The sequence below is a fragment of the Crocodylus siamensis genome, chromosome 5 (assembly GCF_052110815.1).
Source record: "Crocodylus siamensis isolate JL-2025a chromosome 5, ASM5211081v1, whole genome shotgun sequence".
Lineage (NCBI taxonomy): Eukaryota > Metazoa > Chordata > Crocodylia > Crocodylidae > Crocodylus > Crocodylus siamensis.
The window spans coordinates 152,704,051-152,719,152 of record NC_143399.1 but is presented as its reverse complement, the minus strand read 5'-3'; the positions used below and the strand labels follow the sequence as shown (position 1 = coordinate 152,719,152).

The following is a 15,102-nucleotide window of genomic DNA, read 5'->3' as shown; positions in this document are numbered from 1 at the left end:
CTCTCTGCTAGACTAATTTGTCCATTTCTTTCACTGAATAGAACAGAAGTGTCACTTCCCTTGACTTGCAGGTGATGGTCATCTTCATACAACCCAATATGTTACTGGCTTTTATCCACAAGACCACTGCTAGAATTTCCAGTCTAACACACTAAACATTTCCATTTACCTGCCAATGCACCACTGACTGACTACTGACTTTGCCTTATAAACCATGCCCAAGCCATCCTCTTCTTTCTTCGGCATCCAAAGCTGTAGGACATAACATTGAGCTACTGGGCTGGATAAAGATAAGGCAAGCAATGCTGGAGTGTTAGAAGCAGCTTTTATGCAAGAAGCCAGGTAGATTTTCTCCAAGAACAAACTACAGGAATGGCAGAGTGCTAATTCTATTGAGAATTATGGCTAGGATTCTCGATTATGGACATGAAAAAATAAGAAAATGCACTTGTTAATTATGTTTTAATACCCACAGCATGTTTAACTCCATGTTGCACTGTATTAGGGGGTGCCACCATAATAACACACCCTCTTTCACTCTGTCCTACTTCATGCAGGTTAAATGCCTAAAATATGTCACAAGGTGGGTGGAGTGTGTTTTCAAAGCAGCACTCCTCACTAGGGGTGTGTGAAACAGGTTGGATTTGATTCTGATTTGGCCCAAATCAGGGACAGCAATTTGATTTGTTGATACGAATCACTGTCCCGATCAGATTCGTCTGAATCTGAAGATTTGATGCCGATTTGGAGAATCGGCGGTTTGGCCATAGACACAGTATTAAATGTCTTTCCGACATACCTTGAGGTACCAGGCATGGCCTGTGAATGCTGTGATGGTGGGGCAGATGAAGCGTCCCACAGGAGTGCGGAGGGCTCCCTGCATGCTCAGCAGTGAACCCAGAAGTGGACTAGAAATACTTCTGGTCCACTTCTGGGTCCACCAGGGAGTGCATGCCTCCCCCCACATCTCCTTTTGGCTCAGTGATCAGCCATGGGGGGACCCCTGGTGTACTCCAGACCCAGGAGGCACCAGTCAGCAAGCCAGCGGGGCACAGGGAAGCCCCTCTGCACGCACCCTGGCGGACCCAGAAGTGGACTAGAAGTGCTTCTAGTCTACTTCCAGGTCTGCTGCCAAGCATGCTGGAGAGCTCACCATGCTCCTGTGGACTCTCCATCTGCCCCAGCATCTCAGCATTCATCAGCTGCCTGGTACCTTGACACACGTAGAAAAAACATTTAAAGCTGTGTTTATGTCCGACTCACTGAATCTCCGAATCTCTCCAAATTGATTCGGAGGGTTCTGATTTGATTCAGAGACATTGAAGGGTCTCCTGATTCAATATGGATTCAGAGATTTGGCCATCAAATCTCTGCTGAATCAAATCAGGGACTGAAGCTTCTCACAGCCCTATTCCCTACCATTATCCGTTAGCCTAGATTCAACTTTAGATGTTTGTTATGCAACTTGAACAAAAATCAAACACTGATTAAGATTTAAATATGAGTAACTTTGCCTTCCTCAAAGAGTGACAGAGATATTATGACTTTGTTCAATGCAACTATTTTACATTCCAAGGCATTCTGTAATAGATACAATTTTAAAAGATTTTTTTTTATAGTTAGAAATGGAAGATTTCAGAACAGTGATAAAAGGGACAGCTCTATGGTTCATTTTAGAAGCAGAGAGTCTTTATTATTATTACTTTTATAAAAGATGAGCTATGATTTGGACAGACCTGAGAAGAAACAATTTATATATTATTATGAGACTGTACAAAATTAGTTTCTCTATTAACCTTTAAAACAGTATTTGATACATGTTTTTCATATTGAATTAAAGTAGAGAGGGAAAGAAGATCACTTGTGCCACTGAACAGAGCCCCAAAGCCATAGAAAAACTTTCGCCATATGCCTAAGACATGGAAGTGTATTTTGTTTACTATTTCTTGTAAAAGACAGATGATTCATTTTAGGTAGGAATATTAAGCATGAAAAGGTTTTTATAAGGTATGCAGAGAGAGTAAGAAATATATCCTACTGCATATTTTCTCCTTACAGGCATGCATGCTCCACTGCAGAAACCAGATGAAGTTTAGCGACCAACCATTCTGGCCATAACTATTCCATCTAGCTCCCAGATGGGTTCCATCTGAAGCCCTATTTCTAAAGGAAAGACCTATAAAATAACTTCATTAATGGACTTAACTTGGAAATGTATTTCAATATTTGGTTCAAGAGAAATTTCATGCAACAATACAAGGTTGATACTCTGGCCCTGTAATTCCTGAAATTTGATAGATTATATCAGGGGTGTTTAAACCCCGGCCCATGGCATTGTCACCTGGCCTGCAGGCTTCCCTAGGGGGTCCAAAAATTTGGCAGTCATTCTTCTCCTGCCAAATTTCCACACCCATGGGGAGCCCTGGGCCCTATTTGCTGTACTGGGTGCCTGATCCCAGCACCAGGGCTTTTGGGGGGGGGGTAGTAAATGGGGCTTGAGCTAGTCCATGGACTGGCTCCACACCACTCATCTGGCTGGTGGGGCCAAGAAGTTGAGCACCACTGAATTACACTATAAACTTCACATTAGACTAAAGCCAATGCTACCGACTTGAAAATTTTTTTTCAGGGAAGAAATTCTCCATTTTGAACCCTTCACACATTCACTAGCCCTAAATTTCCACAGACTGACAAACTAACTAGGCAGATGGTTAAATGACAGATGTGCATTTACATAATGAACGTAACATTAAAAAATAAATAATAATTTTAGAGGAGAAAAGCTATGGACTTTCTGTTGGGGAATCTCAGTTTCACATGTGGAAAATAACATGTTAGTTTCACAGTGTGTAGTAAACAAACACGGATGACTACACGGCCATGTACTTATGTGGCCCAAGACCTCTGAACCCTGGCTGCTGATACTAATTTAGTTAAATGGGCTGTGACCATTTTGGAAACTGGCTGCATTAATATGATTCATACAAGATTGGAACCACTCACCACAGTTCTCAGAAGCTTGAGATGAGAGCTGAATATTTAAGGATTAGTCTTTTGTGAACCTACATGTTTGAATCCTGGAATTTAATTAAGCTCCTCTTCTCCTGGGTTGTAATAAATTAGACTTTTTATTGCCTCTGTTTCCACTTTTACGTGAGATAGTCCCTGTTGTTCTCAGTATACTTTTTCATTATTACAAAATATTATCAATCCTGCTGACCCTCCTGAGTTGTGGGAGAAGTAGGGGACTCAGAACCTCAACTTGTGAATAAAAATCCTGAGTGGTTCTATAAACATGTTTTGGATTGACAACTGGATAGGCAAATGTGTTTTGTGTCTGACAGTAGTCTGAATGATAAGAAAGGCTAACACTGACTGCAGTGAATTGTGAAGTACAGTTCTGTATCTGCTAGTTCAACTGGAGCAAAGTAGCCTAGGAATACAGTCAAAGAACTGCTAATGTAACTGGGATTGCAGTTTCTTCTGGCTTCTGGAAGACTTTGGCAAGGATGAATTGGCAATTTTTCATGCTCTTTACCAATGATTTCTCTAGGGTTTTCTGGAAATAGCAGGCTCACTTTAGTATCATCCAGGAACAGGTACAGATGAGTCCTTGGAAATCTGATCATGGAAATAATAACCAGCTTTTTCAACTGCAAGCTTACAAGGAAAATGTTTTGTGCTGAATGAGTCTCTGGTGTTTAAGGCTTTTTTACTACTTTTTCAGAGACTAAACCCCTGACTCTAGAAGACACTGAAACTACTGAAATATTATACTAAATGTGTTCACTATGAACTACCGAAGAGATAAAAACAATCTTCCTGATTAATGGAAGACTCTGTATTACTATAGCAGTCATACCACTACAACATCATGCTAGAATTTGGCTGTCAGTGGGTGCATCTACACATCCATTAATGCACTGTAATTACAGTGCATTACACCTAAAATGACAGGCACTGACTAAACGCGCTGTAAATCGGTGCTACGGCGCATTAGTGCAGATGAATGCTTTTTAAAATGCGCATTAGACTAAATCTACTGCACCCTAGCACAGGTTTTGCTTGCCATGCTAATTCACAGTAGAATTATTCTTCTGCACATTTTAGCATCTCGTGTAGACACGCCCAGTATTTCTAGCAGAGATGACAGGCTTAAAGTCCTTACAAAGTCCTTCAAGTTCTTGTTTAACTCTATCAAATCAAAGATAAATTGATGCTTGAAGCAAGGACCATTCTGGAAGCCAATGCTGTCTATTTTTTAAAATCTGGATCAGGTTTTTGGGTCCCAATTTTAATAAACCCAATGTTTATTAACATTGGATAGAACCACTTAATTAATGTTTATCAACATTGGATAGAATAGCTAGTTCAAACCCAGATATCATAGGGCTAACAGAAACGTGGTGGGATTCGTCCCATGACTGGGCAGTTAGCATTAGGGGCTATAGGCTTTACAGGCAGGATAGAGAAGGAAGGAAAGGGGTGGGGTGTGACACTATGTCAAGGAGCACTACACCTCCTCTGCCAGCAGAATGGGATCAGAGGAAGGGCAGGCTGAAGTGCTCTGGGTTAAGATTCAAGGGGACCGTGGGGAGAGTGATTTGACGGTGGGGGTCTACTACAGACCCCTCAACCAAGGGGAAGAGCTGGACCGAGAATTTTCGGGCCAACTTGCAGAGGCACTTAGGGCAAGGGATGTAGTTGTCATGGGTGATTTTAATTACCCAGACATCTGCTGGGAGGAACAGTCAGCCAGGATGGACCGTTCCAGGAGGTTCCTAGCTGAGATACAGGACCTCCACTTAATCCAGGACGTGCACAGTCCCACCAGAGGAAACGCCCTGTTGGACCTGGTCCTGGCCACAGGTGATGACCTGGTAAGGGGCCTCCAGGTTCTTGATCACCTGGGCGATAGCGATCATCGCTTGCTGGAATTCACCATCCAGCGCAGGGTGTCAAGGGCCTGCAGCAAGACAGTAGCCCTAGACTTTAGGAAGGCCAACTTCAACAAGTTGAGGAGACTAGTGGGTGAGGCGCTGGGGTCCTCGAGGGCAGGGGAACTCAGTGTCCAGGACAAGTGGTCGTTCCTTAAGGAAACGATACTCAGGGCCCAGGGGGAGTCCATCTCAACAAGCAGCAAGGGGGCGCAAGAGTGCCCGGAAGCCCCCCGGCTCACCAAGGGTGTCTGGGAATGCCTGCTTGCCAAAAAGGCGGCGTACACCCAGGAAGGGGGGTGCTATCTCCAAAGAGGAGTATACCTCCTCTGCTCAGGCCTGTAGGGGGGCTGTTAGGAAAGCTAAGGCGGACATACAGCTAGGAGTAGCATCCAAGATCAAGGATAATAAAAAGTCCTTTTTCAAATACATAGGGAGGGTGAAGACGGCACCGGGTAACGTGGGGCCCCTGCAAGGTACGCTGGGCAATCTGGTGGTTGCGCCAGAGGAGAAAGTAGAACTCTTTAACCAATTCTTCATGTCTGTTTTCTTCTGCAGGGACCAGGACTTCCCCGCTGGGATGCCAGATGGACTCAAGGGGAACGCCTCCAGACCTCAGGGTGGGGAGGACCAGGTTAGAGAGCTTCTGGAGGGGCTGGACATATTCAAGTCAGTGGGTCCAGATGCTCTCCACCCCAGGGTGTTGAGGGAGCTAGCAGGGGTTATTGCAGGGCCCTTGGCACAGCTCTACGAGCGCTCGTGGTGCTTGGGCCAGGTGCCAGATGACTGGAAGATAGCTAATGTGGTCCCCATCTTCAAAAAAGGGAAGAGGGAGGACCCGGGCAACTATAGGCTGATCAGTCTTACCTCTATCCTTGGGAAACTCTTTGAGAAGATCCTCAAGGAGCACATCTGTGATGGGCCAGCTTCAGGGATGATGCTCAAGGGCAACCAGCACAATTTCATTAGGGGCAGGTCTTGTCAGACCAACCTGATTGCCTTTTATGATCAGGTCACAAAGGCAATGGATGCAGGTGTCCCCGTGGATGTAGTCTTTCTAGACTTCAGCAAGGTCTTTGACACCATCTCCCACCCCATCCTCATTAAAAAACTAGGCAACTGTGGCATTGATGCCTACACAGTCAGATGGATTGCAGACTCGCTCAAGGGTCGTACTCAGAGGGTGGTGGTGGATGGGTCATATTTGACCTGGGGAGAAGTGGGCAGCGGAGTCCCCCAGGGCTCGGTCCTGGGGCCTGCGCTGTTCAATTTCTTCATCACCAATTTGGACGACAGGGTGAAGTGCAACCTGTTTAAATTCGCTGATGATACCAAAATTTGGGGCGAGGTGAGCACACTAGTAGGGAAGGAAAGACTGCAACAAGACCTGGATAGGTTACAGGAGTGGGCTGACATAAACAAGATGTGTTTCAATACTGACAAGTGCAGGGTGCTGTACTTAGGCAGTAGTAACCAGCAGCACACTTATAGAATGGGAAACTCCCTTCTTGAGAGCACGGAGGCAGAAAGGGATCTTGGAGTCATTATTGACTCCAAGATGAACATGGGCCGACAATGCGAGGTCACGGTTGGCAGGGCTAACCGCACCTTGTCGTGCATCCACAGGTGCATCTCAAGTAGAGCCAGGGAGGTGATCCTCCCCCTCTATGCGATGTTGGTCAGGCCACAGCTGGAGTACTGTGTCCAGTTCTGTGTGCCCCATTTCAGGAGAGATGTGGACAACATTGAAAGGGTCCAGAGGAGGGCCACAAGCATGATCAGGGGACTACAGGGCAGACCCTACTTTGAAAGACTGCGGGACCTAAACCTGTTCAGCCTTCACAAGAGAAGGCTGAGGGGGGACCTGGTGACTGTCTATAAACTCACTAGGGGGAACCAGAAGGGTTTAGGGGAGACACTGTTTCCCCTAGCGCCCCCTGGCATGACAAGGAACAACGGACACAAGTTATTAGAGAGTAGATTTAGATTAGACATCCGCAAGAACTACTTCACAGTTAGGGCGGCTAGGAGCTGGAACCAACTTCCTAGGGAGGTGGTGCTGGCTCCTACCCTGGGGATCTTTAAGAAGAGGCTTGATGACTACCTGGCTGGACTCATTTGAGTAAAGTCTTTTTCTTCCGCCCAGGCCGGGGGGTCGGGCTTGAAGATCTACAAGGTCCTTTCTGACCCTACTTCTATGATTCTATGATTGAGGTTTATTAAAATCTCTCCTCCCTTCCTACTGTGTATAAAGGAAATTTGTTCAACCATGATTGGAGGTAAACGGAGTAAATTTAAAAAAGTGGGGACAGAATGAATTGGGGCCGAATTTTGAAATGTAGATCATTTCTCTCTTTCCTTTCACTGGCTGGATGTAAGGTACTGTGCAACTACTATTCTACAAGGCCAAATAAGCACAGGGGAAAGAATGACAATGTACATATACCTTTGAAGTACCCTGTTCTCAATTTTCCTGGTCATTTTCATGAAGAATACTGTTGTTGTTCAAAAGAAAATAAAAGATTTTTGCTTGGTTTATCTGTTTTTCTTGATCTTTGTGAAGGACTGTCTTAACAGGAAAATGTACCTTGTGGTTGCAACTAAAGAGCCTTTCAAATGATTTAAGGTAGGATATTAAATAATTTTTCTACCCCTTCTGCTAGATATGAAGACAGAGGAGATGGTGATGTCTCTCTCAAAATCTGCAAGACTTCCCTCAGTATGTTACTTTGAGCTGTGCATTCAAGGTATACCAAAAGCCCTTTAAAAACAAAAAGACTTTATAGGAACTATAGAGATTTATTTTTTTAAAGTTCACTGTAAAGAAAAAGGGTGTTTGAGATGCAGAAAGTTTGGCACCTAAATTATAAATGCTGCAATTTTGATGTATATCTGCCCTTCCAGAAGTCTGCAAAGAAAGATCCTAGCATCTTCCAGAAGAATCTCTGCTGCACTACCACTTCCCCTGGCTTTATGATGATATATAGATGAGAATAGGCCTCTCATTTTAATCCTTCTGAGGAGTTTGGAGCTTCATAGATGGTCTTTTTGTTTCTGCTCAGCAGCAGTGGCAAGAGCTGAGAGAGAATTTCAACAGAAAGCCAAAAGCAGCACTTTTAGAGAAAAAAGTTACATAATCCACTGGCTGCTCAAATTGGGCAGAAATCCATTTTTTTAAAAATGTACAGATACTAAGAAAAAAAATTTGGAGAATGAGAATGAAAGCCAGTTCTACAGCTGTTGTAAGTGGAATATATACAAGCTAAACAAAAGGTTGTCTCCAAATAGATATGCCTGCTATGCAACAATTTTGAGCTGCTCCTCTATTTCTGCAGAAACAGAAGACACCTAGAAGCCATGGTATCGCCTAGAAATAAGAGTGTCACCTAGAAACTAGTGGAGATGCAATGAGCTAGAAATTATTTTTATAAAAAAGATTCCAGAAGGCAAATGGTAGCTATCATTCTATACTAAACTCTAGTTGTATTATCAACTACAAGTTCATCCACACCACAGTCACCATTGCCTCCAAGCTCAAGCATTCAAAGTATGCTTCAATTTAATGAATGAAAAGGGCAATTTTTTTCCAAGGGCCAAGCACCACCTTGAGAATGGGAATCTCAGAAAAATTCTAGCTTCAAGCAGCGGTTTGGTTGATTGGTTGTCACTAGTAAAATGATACTGTATAAGTGAAACTTTTGTTTGTACCAGTCTATTTAAAAATTGGATTCTAATTGTTCAATGACAGTAGTGCTCAATCTTCTGGCCACATGGGCTAGTCTGCAGAATAGATCAGGATCTATGTTACCTCTGCCTTACTCCGCACTGGTGAATTAGGCCCTGCAACTGCCCTGCAAGCCAGGATTGGGCCTCAGGGTCCTGTGCCACCCCACCTCTTCTGTACCTGAGATCAGTCCAGGTACTGCCCCTTGTTCTCTTACTCAATAAACACCAGGGCCAGGACTTACACCATTCCTACCCAGCCTCACATGCTTGATCCAGCAAACAAGGTCACTCTCTCTGGCCTGCAGGGTTCCCCACAGGTCCAGAAATGTGACACCAGAGGAGTAGTGCCATCAATGACCTGGTGCTGGGGGCCAGATCTGGCCTGTAGACCAGGGGATAAGCACTAGGGCTGTACAAAGCTTTGGTAGCTGATCTGATTCAGAGGATATTTGGCCTGATTTGGCGACTGAATCGGAGGACCAATTAAAAGCTCCAAATCAAATCGGAAAAGACTCGGCTGCTTCAGATATTCGGCAATAGACTAAACAGGCAGCATTTGTCACCACAGTGGACACAGCTGCCTCCAGCTGGTAAGTCTATTGTGGTGGGCAGAGGGGGGAGGGAATGGATGTTGGGGAGAGAGGGATTGGGGCTGGGACAAGCTGCCCAGGCAGGGTGAGGGGCACAGGACTCAAGGAGGGGGACAGGGGAGGGTGCAGGATGCGGGTCCAGCGAGGGGTCTATGCCCTGCTGCCGCTTACCCAGCCAGGGTGGTGGGGGGCAGGATGAGGGCATGGCTCGCTCTGGGCAGAAGGGGCCAAGCAGCAGTAGGGCTTAGACCCCGCTCCCAGCAGTGCCGTGCCCTTCCATGCACCCTCCCGTGCTGGCTGGGCAAGTGGCAGCAGGGCATAGCCCCTGCTCCCAGTGCTGCTGCCCAGCTGGCGGGTGGGGTGCGATGCAGGTGTGGCTCGCTTCAGGTAGAAGAGGGCAAGCAGCAGCAGGACATAGCCCCTGCTCCTAGTGCTGCCGAGCCTACATCTTGCCCCCACCCCCGCCCCTGCTGAGCAAATGGCAGCAGAGCAGAGCCCCTGCTCCCAGCCCTGCGGTGGCTCTGCTTTGCTACAGCTTGCCCAGCTTGGAGCAAGGGGGAGGTCACTGCTGCTGCTTGCGCAGCCGGGGGGGGGGGTGCGGCATACAGTGCAGGCACGGCACTGCTGGGAGCGGAGGCTATGCCCTGCTGCCACTTGCCCCCTTCTGCCTGGAGCAAGCCACATTCATATCCTGCCCCCACCCATGTCCCGGCTGGGCAAGTGGCAGGAGGGCATAGCTCCTGCTCCAAGCACTGCCGCTCCAATATCCCATGCCCCCTGTCCCAGCCCGAGCCCCAATCCCTCCCTCCTCCATGCCCCTTCTCTCCCCCTCCACCCACCACAGCAGACTTACCAGCTGGAGGCAGCCTTGTCCAGCGTGGTGAGGACTACTACTTGTTTAGCCTACGGCTGAATCTCCAAAGCGGTGCCAAATCTTCAGCTCGGATTTGGCCAAATTGAATCGGGACAGTGATTTCAATCTCTGAATCAAATAACTGTCCTTCCGAAATTGGCTGAATCTGAATTCAAAATGAATACTTGCCACTTCACACAGGCCTATTGAGCACCCTTGTTCTCTTACTCAATAAACTAAAGATATCTAAGAAAATAGATCAATGCAAAACTATAACTGTGTTGGAAAAGAGGGACTATTCTTTCAGCTACATTTCAAATCTATTTTGCAGCACCACAGACCAACATCTGAGCCTCCAATGGGTTGCTTCAAACAGGAGGGACAACTACAAGCACTCAACAACCCAAGATGCGATTTTCAACCAGTGCACATTATGAAATGTCTGAATGTTGCATGAACGCACACACACATGCATACACACTCCTTAGTGGTAAACATAAAAGGCATTATAAAGTGATCTAGAGTTTGACAGCTTCTTTATGGTGTCACACTTCTGCAAATCACTGCTTCATAGTATCACAGCTATGACCATGAAATTCCCAACAGTCATATGGTACTGTTTACTGTCAAATGCAGTCACCCTAGTTTATTGCCAAGTGCAAAAATTTATTTGATTTGTTAGTGAAAGCAGTGACATTGAATACCGAATTAAATGTTGACAATATTTAATAAAACAAATATATATTAATCTGTTGTCATTTTGAGAGGCACATACACAACTTTAAGATATAGAAAAAAAGAGACTACCAAACATAATTTACTTTGCTTTTAATATGAATTAGATTTAAATATAGCCCAAGATACTGATGAAAAATCTGATTAACTATTACAACTAACACCAGCAAACTTCACCAAAATCATGCAACTTACGGATGATAAGGCATTCTTCAGTCCAGCTATTTGTGCAGATGAAGACGAGGATGCATCTTGTTCCAACATCTGCTTTAGCTTTTCTCTTTCAGTTGATATTGTACTAAAAGCTGACCTTAAGGTGAAGTACACTGCAATAAATGTTTAAGAGTCAGTTACAAAAGAGCTCCCAGTTGTAGAGCAAGTTGTGAAACATTTCCATTTCAGTGCAGCATGATATGAAATATGATGAAAGAAACAAAAACTGTGAATCTAGTAGTTCAGCTAGAGTATTAAAGATGAGCACTGCTATTCACAATTAAGAAGTAAATTTTTTAATAGGAAACACTAAACAATCGTTGCTAGGATGAATCTGGAATAATTTATCTGCACTTTTTTTCAAAGTGCGATTTTCATGTCTATATTATAAATGGCAGTAGTGCAACTACACATTCTTAATTTGGTTCTCTTCCTTAGTTTCATTTTATGAATGACCACATTTATGTGATTCTAAGACAAGTTTTTTTCCCCCTGTTTAACATGGCTAGGGAGAGAAGCAGGGACTTGGCAGGTAGGGGGACAGGCACAAGCAGGGGGCAAGCTGCTTGACCTCCCCATACCATAATTCAGATTGCCCCTGCACAGTGGGATGTCTGAATTAAAGACAACCCGCAATGATTATATTCTATACGTGGAGAAATATAAACAAATGTATACATTTTCTATGTATTGAATCTAATTATTGGGGGGGTCATCTTAGATTTGAGTAAATACTGTAGTAAAATTTTCAGTTAAAAAAAATAATCAAGTTGCAGCAAGTGAAGTCTAGGTTAGATATTAGGAAAATATTTCTCACTAGGACGGTAGTAAAACACTGGAGCAGGTTACCTAGAGAGGTTGTGGAATCTCCATCCTTGGAGGTTTTTAAGACCTGGCTAAACAAAGCTTTGGCTGGGATGATCTAGTTGGGGATGGTTCTGCTCTGAGCAGGGGGGTGGACTAGATGACCTCCTGAGGTCCCTTCCAACCCTAATTTTCTATGACTCTATGAAATCTTCTGAGGGAATATTCTAAGGTTCTTAGGATACTGCAGTATATGTCAAGCCACCCTGCAATTGCAGGGCACCCCTGGGGAAGACCAGGACCAATGGACAGAAACTCCTAGAAGGCCATTTCAGGCTTGATACCAGGAAAAACTCCTTCAGTCAGGGTGTCCAAACTGTGGAAAAAACTCCCTCCAGAGATGGTGCAGTCACCTACCCGGGAGGTTTTCAAAACAAGACTAGATAGTCACCTTGTTGGGGTCACCTAACCCCAGTTGTCTTCCTGCCTTGAGCAAGGGGGCTGGACCCAATGATCTGCAAGGTCTCTTCCAGTCCCTAATGATCTATGAATTCTTTCCAAGTGATCCGTGGGAGACTCTGTGCCCTTCTGAGAATGCAAAGGAATTGCAGGAAAGCACAGGACAATTTTCAGCACTTGAGTGCCTTGCCTGTGTCCTTACTGCAAAGCAGGGGGGATACCACCCTGAGTGAAAATTTCACTTCAGCTCTGGCCTATAGCCACGATGGGCCAGCTAGACTCATTTGAAATCACTACTAAATTCATGTCAGATTTTTGCAAGTGGCTGGAGCCAGGTAAAAAAGTATCACCCAAATAAGAGCCAGGTTAATTCTTGCAGTGCAGACAATGCCTCAATGAAGCAGCATGGCTAGGAGTGGGTGAGTGCAACAGTTTCAGACTCCAGTGTAGATGCACTGCTTGAATGGCAGATTCTAGGGAGACTTTGCCATAGCAGCACCAACAGCCTCACGTGGTGGCAGCAGCAGCCACAGGTGAGGGCACCATGCCGCTCCAGCAGCTGATGCTGATGGTGATACAGTGGGAGCTGCCAGGGATGGACATGCATGCACCCAGGAGTGCAGCCCGGCAGCTTGGAGAGCAGGATCTGGCCGGTAAGTCTGTGGAGGTGGAAAGGGGGTGGGGAGGGACATGGGAGGGCAGACTGAAGCCTCTGTGATGAGGGAGGGAGTGGGGCTGGGGGTGCTTGCGGCTTCTACAGGATGGGAGCCGCAAGCAGCTTGTCCAGAGGGATGTGGGAGGGTGGGGACAATGAACGGGGGTGTCTCTTGTTGCTGCGTGCACCCTGGGGGAGATACAGGGGGCATGTGTCCCCTGGATCTGTGCACAGGGAGAGGGTGGACTGCTCACTGCAGGCTGTGATCAGGGGTGGTGCTGGGCTTCTCCTTGTGGTGGAGAGGACTAGGCTGAGGCTGTGCTTGGGGTGGGTGGCAGTGGTGCTGGGAGGGCATAGCCCCCCCTGCCATAGCCCCTTTTCTAGTGCTGCCACTGCCTATCCTGAGTGCAGCACTGGCTCAGTTCCCACACCGGGAAGGGCTTAGTGCTGCCCCTGGCCCCAGCCTGCAGCAGGCAGCCTGCCCTTGCCTGGCACACAGATCCAGGGACACATGCCTCCTGTGCCTCCTCCAGGGTGTGCACAGCGGCAGAAGCTGCCTGCCCTCCTGCACTCCCCAGATTTGCTGCTTGTGGCTCCATCCGGCACCCCACCCCAGCTGTGCAGTTCCTGCCCTTGCCCCACTCCCTCCCTTATCATAGGGGCCTTAATCTGCCCCCCCATGCCCCTTCCCTCCCCTTGTTCCTTTCCCCAACAGACCTACCAGCCAGATGCTGCTCTCCAAGCTGTCAGGCTGCATAAAATTGGCAAGGTTATATGGCTCGCTAATAATAGGCCATCTGTGTCAGCCAAAAAATCTTTATCAATGCACCCCTAGACTTCAGTGTTGGGACTTGCTGTCCCAGTGTTGGGACTTGCTGTCAAGATTTGCAAAAGTGATCAGGAATTTTAGGAGCTTTTAGAACCAGAGAACTGTGGTTATTAAATACAAATCAATATTGCTGAAGGAATGATCCAATTAGTTTTTATGTCATACTCAATATAAAGTGTACTGGAAGCCACTAATAAACTACCACTGATAAGTCAGAACTGAGAAATAAGCAAAAGAATAATTATTAGCACGTGTCCAGGAGAAACAGATTATGATGCTGTCTGAATAGGCCAATCACCAGATTAGATCCAACTCTTATTTACTCTTAATTAAAATAAAGTTTGGCCATAAGGAACTACTTGTAATTGCAATGAACAACAAGGAATGTTTCTTAATATCTTTATTACAATATGACAGGGCATAAAGAAGTGGGTGAAGTTTTAAACACCGTACTAAATACTCTCAAAGATGACAGCAGGTAATTTTCTTTAGCTCGCATGTAGAACATCAGTATTCCAAGTCATTTTCATAAGGTATTTTTCATTATTTCTACCATTTGTGAATAGTGTAGAAAAATGTACAAGAGAGGTCTTTCCGTTATAGCTGTTTTTTAAGTATAGTTCCCACAAGAGCTCTAAATCTCTTTTTTCCACAAATATGGTGATAGTTACAGAAAACACCTTGAGAGCAAAGGGGAAAGAACTGTATATAATTGTTGAGTTATACTAAAAGAAAGCTCTCCCTTAAAAATATATTATTATCCAGATGCAAAATTAAAATCTGTCATTTCAAAATTTTGAAATGACATCAACAGAAGCTCTAATGATCTAATGTAGAAAAAAAAAGGTACATATCGAGACGTATACGAGCACATTTTAAAACTACGGCAAGAGTACAACTTTAGTGATACATATGGCTTAATTTGTCACAAAAGATGATAAACTCCAATTTTTCCCCATCCATTTTTCATTCCTTTTAGTACCATAAAACAGGGGGCAATATAAAGCAGCATTAACAAAATATTATTTAACCCTCATAAAAGGGTACACCAGTCAGTTCAGGCACCCTAACTAATGTGTTGTGCCATGAAACGCATACCAATGATATCTTAAACTTCTATAAGAGTAAGATTTCTCCCAAGAGGATTTGGAGGAGGAAGCGTCCTTAAAAAAAAAATTTTAGTCTATTTTTACTATTGATCATTTCTTTTCAAAGTTATACCATTTTTTACAACATTTGACATTGCCAAGCTCTGTGTTTGAACTTTATGTGAAGAGTTTCTTTATATGATCATACCACTA

At 45.0% G+C, this 15,102-nt stretch overlaps 1 protein-coding gene across 7 annotated transcripts in view; it reads right to left on the bottom strand.

Annotated features, from left to right (window-relative positions):
• Nucleotides 1-15,102, bottom strand: part of OSBPL3 (oxysterol binding protein like 3) — a 164,563-nt gene that overhangs the window by 41,706 nt on the left and 107,755 nt on the right. For all 7 annotated transcript variants that reach the window (XM_090046740.1, XM_090046737.1, XM_090046739.1 and 4 more), the window contains one exon: nt 11,037-11,167. In XM_090046740.1, the coding sequence (XP_089902866.1) occupies nt 11,037-11,167 (131 nt within the window). The remainder of the gene's footprint in view (nt 1-11,036; nt 11,168-15,102) is intronic.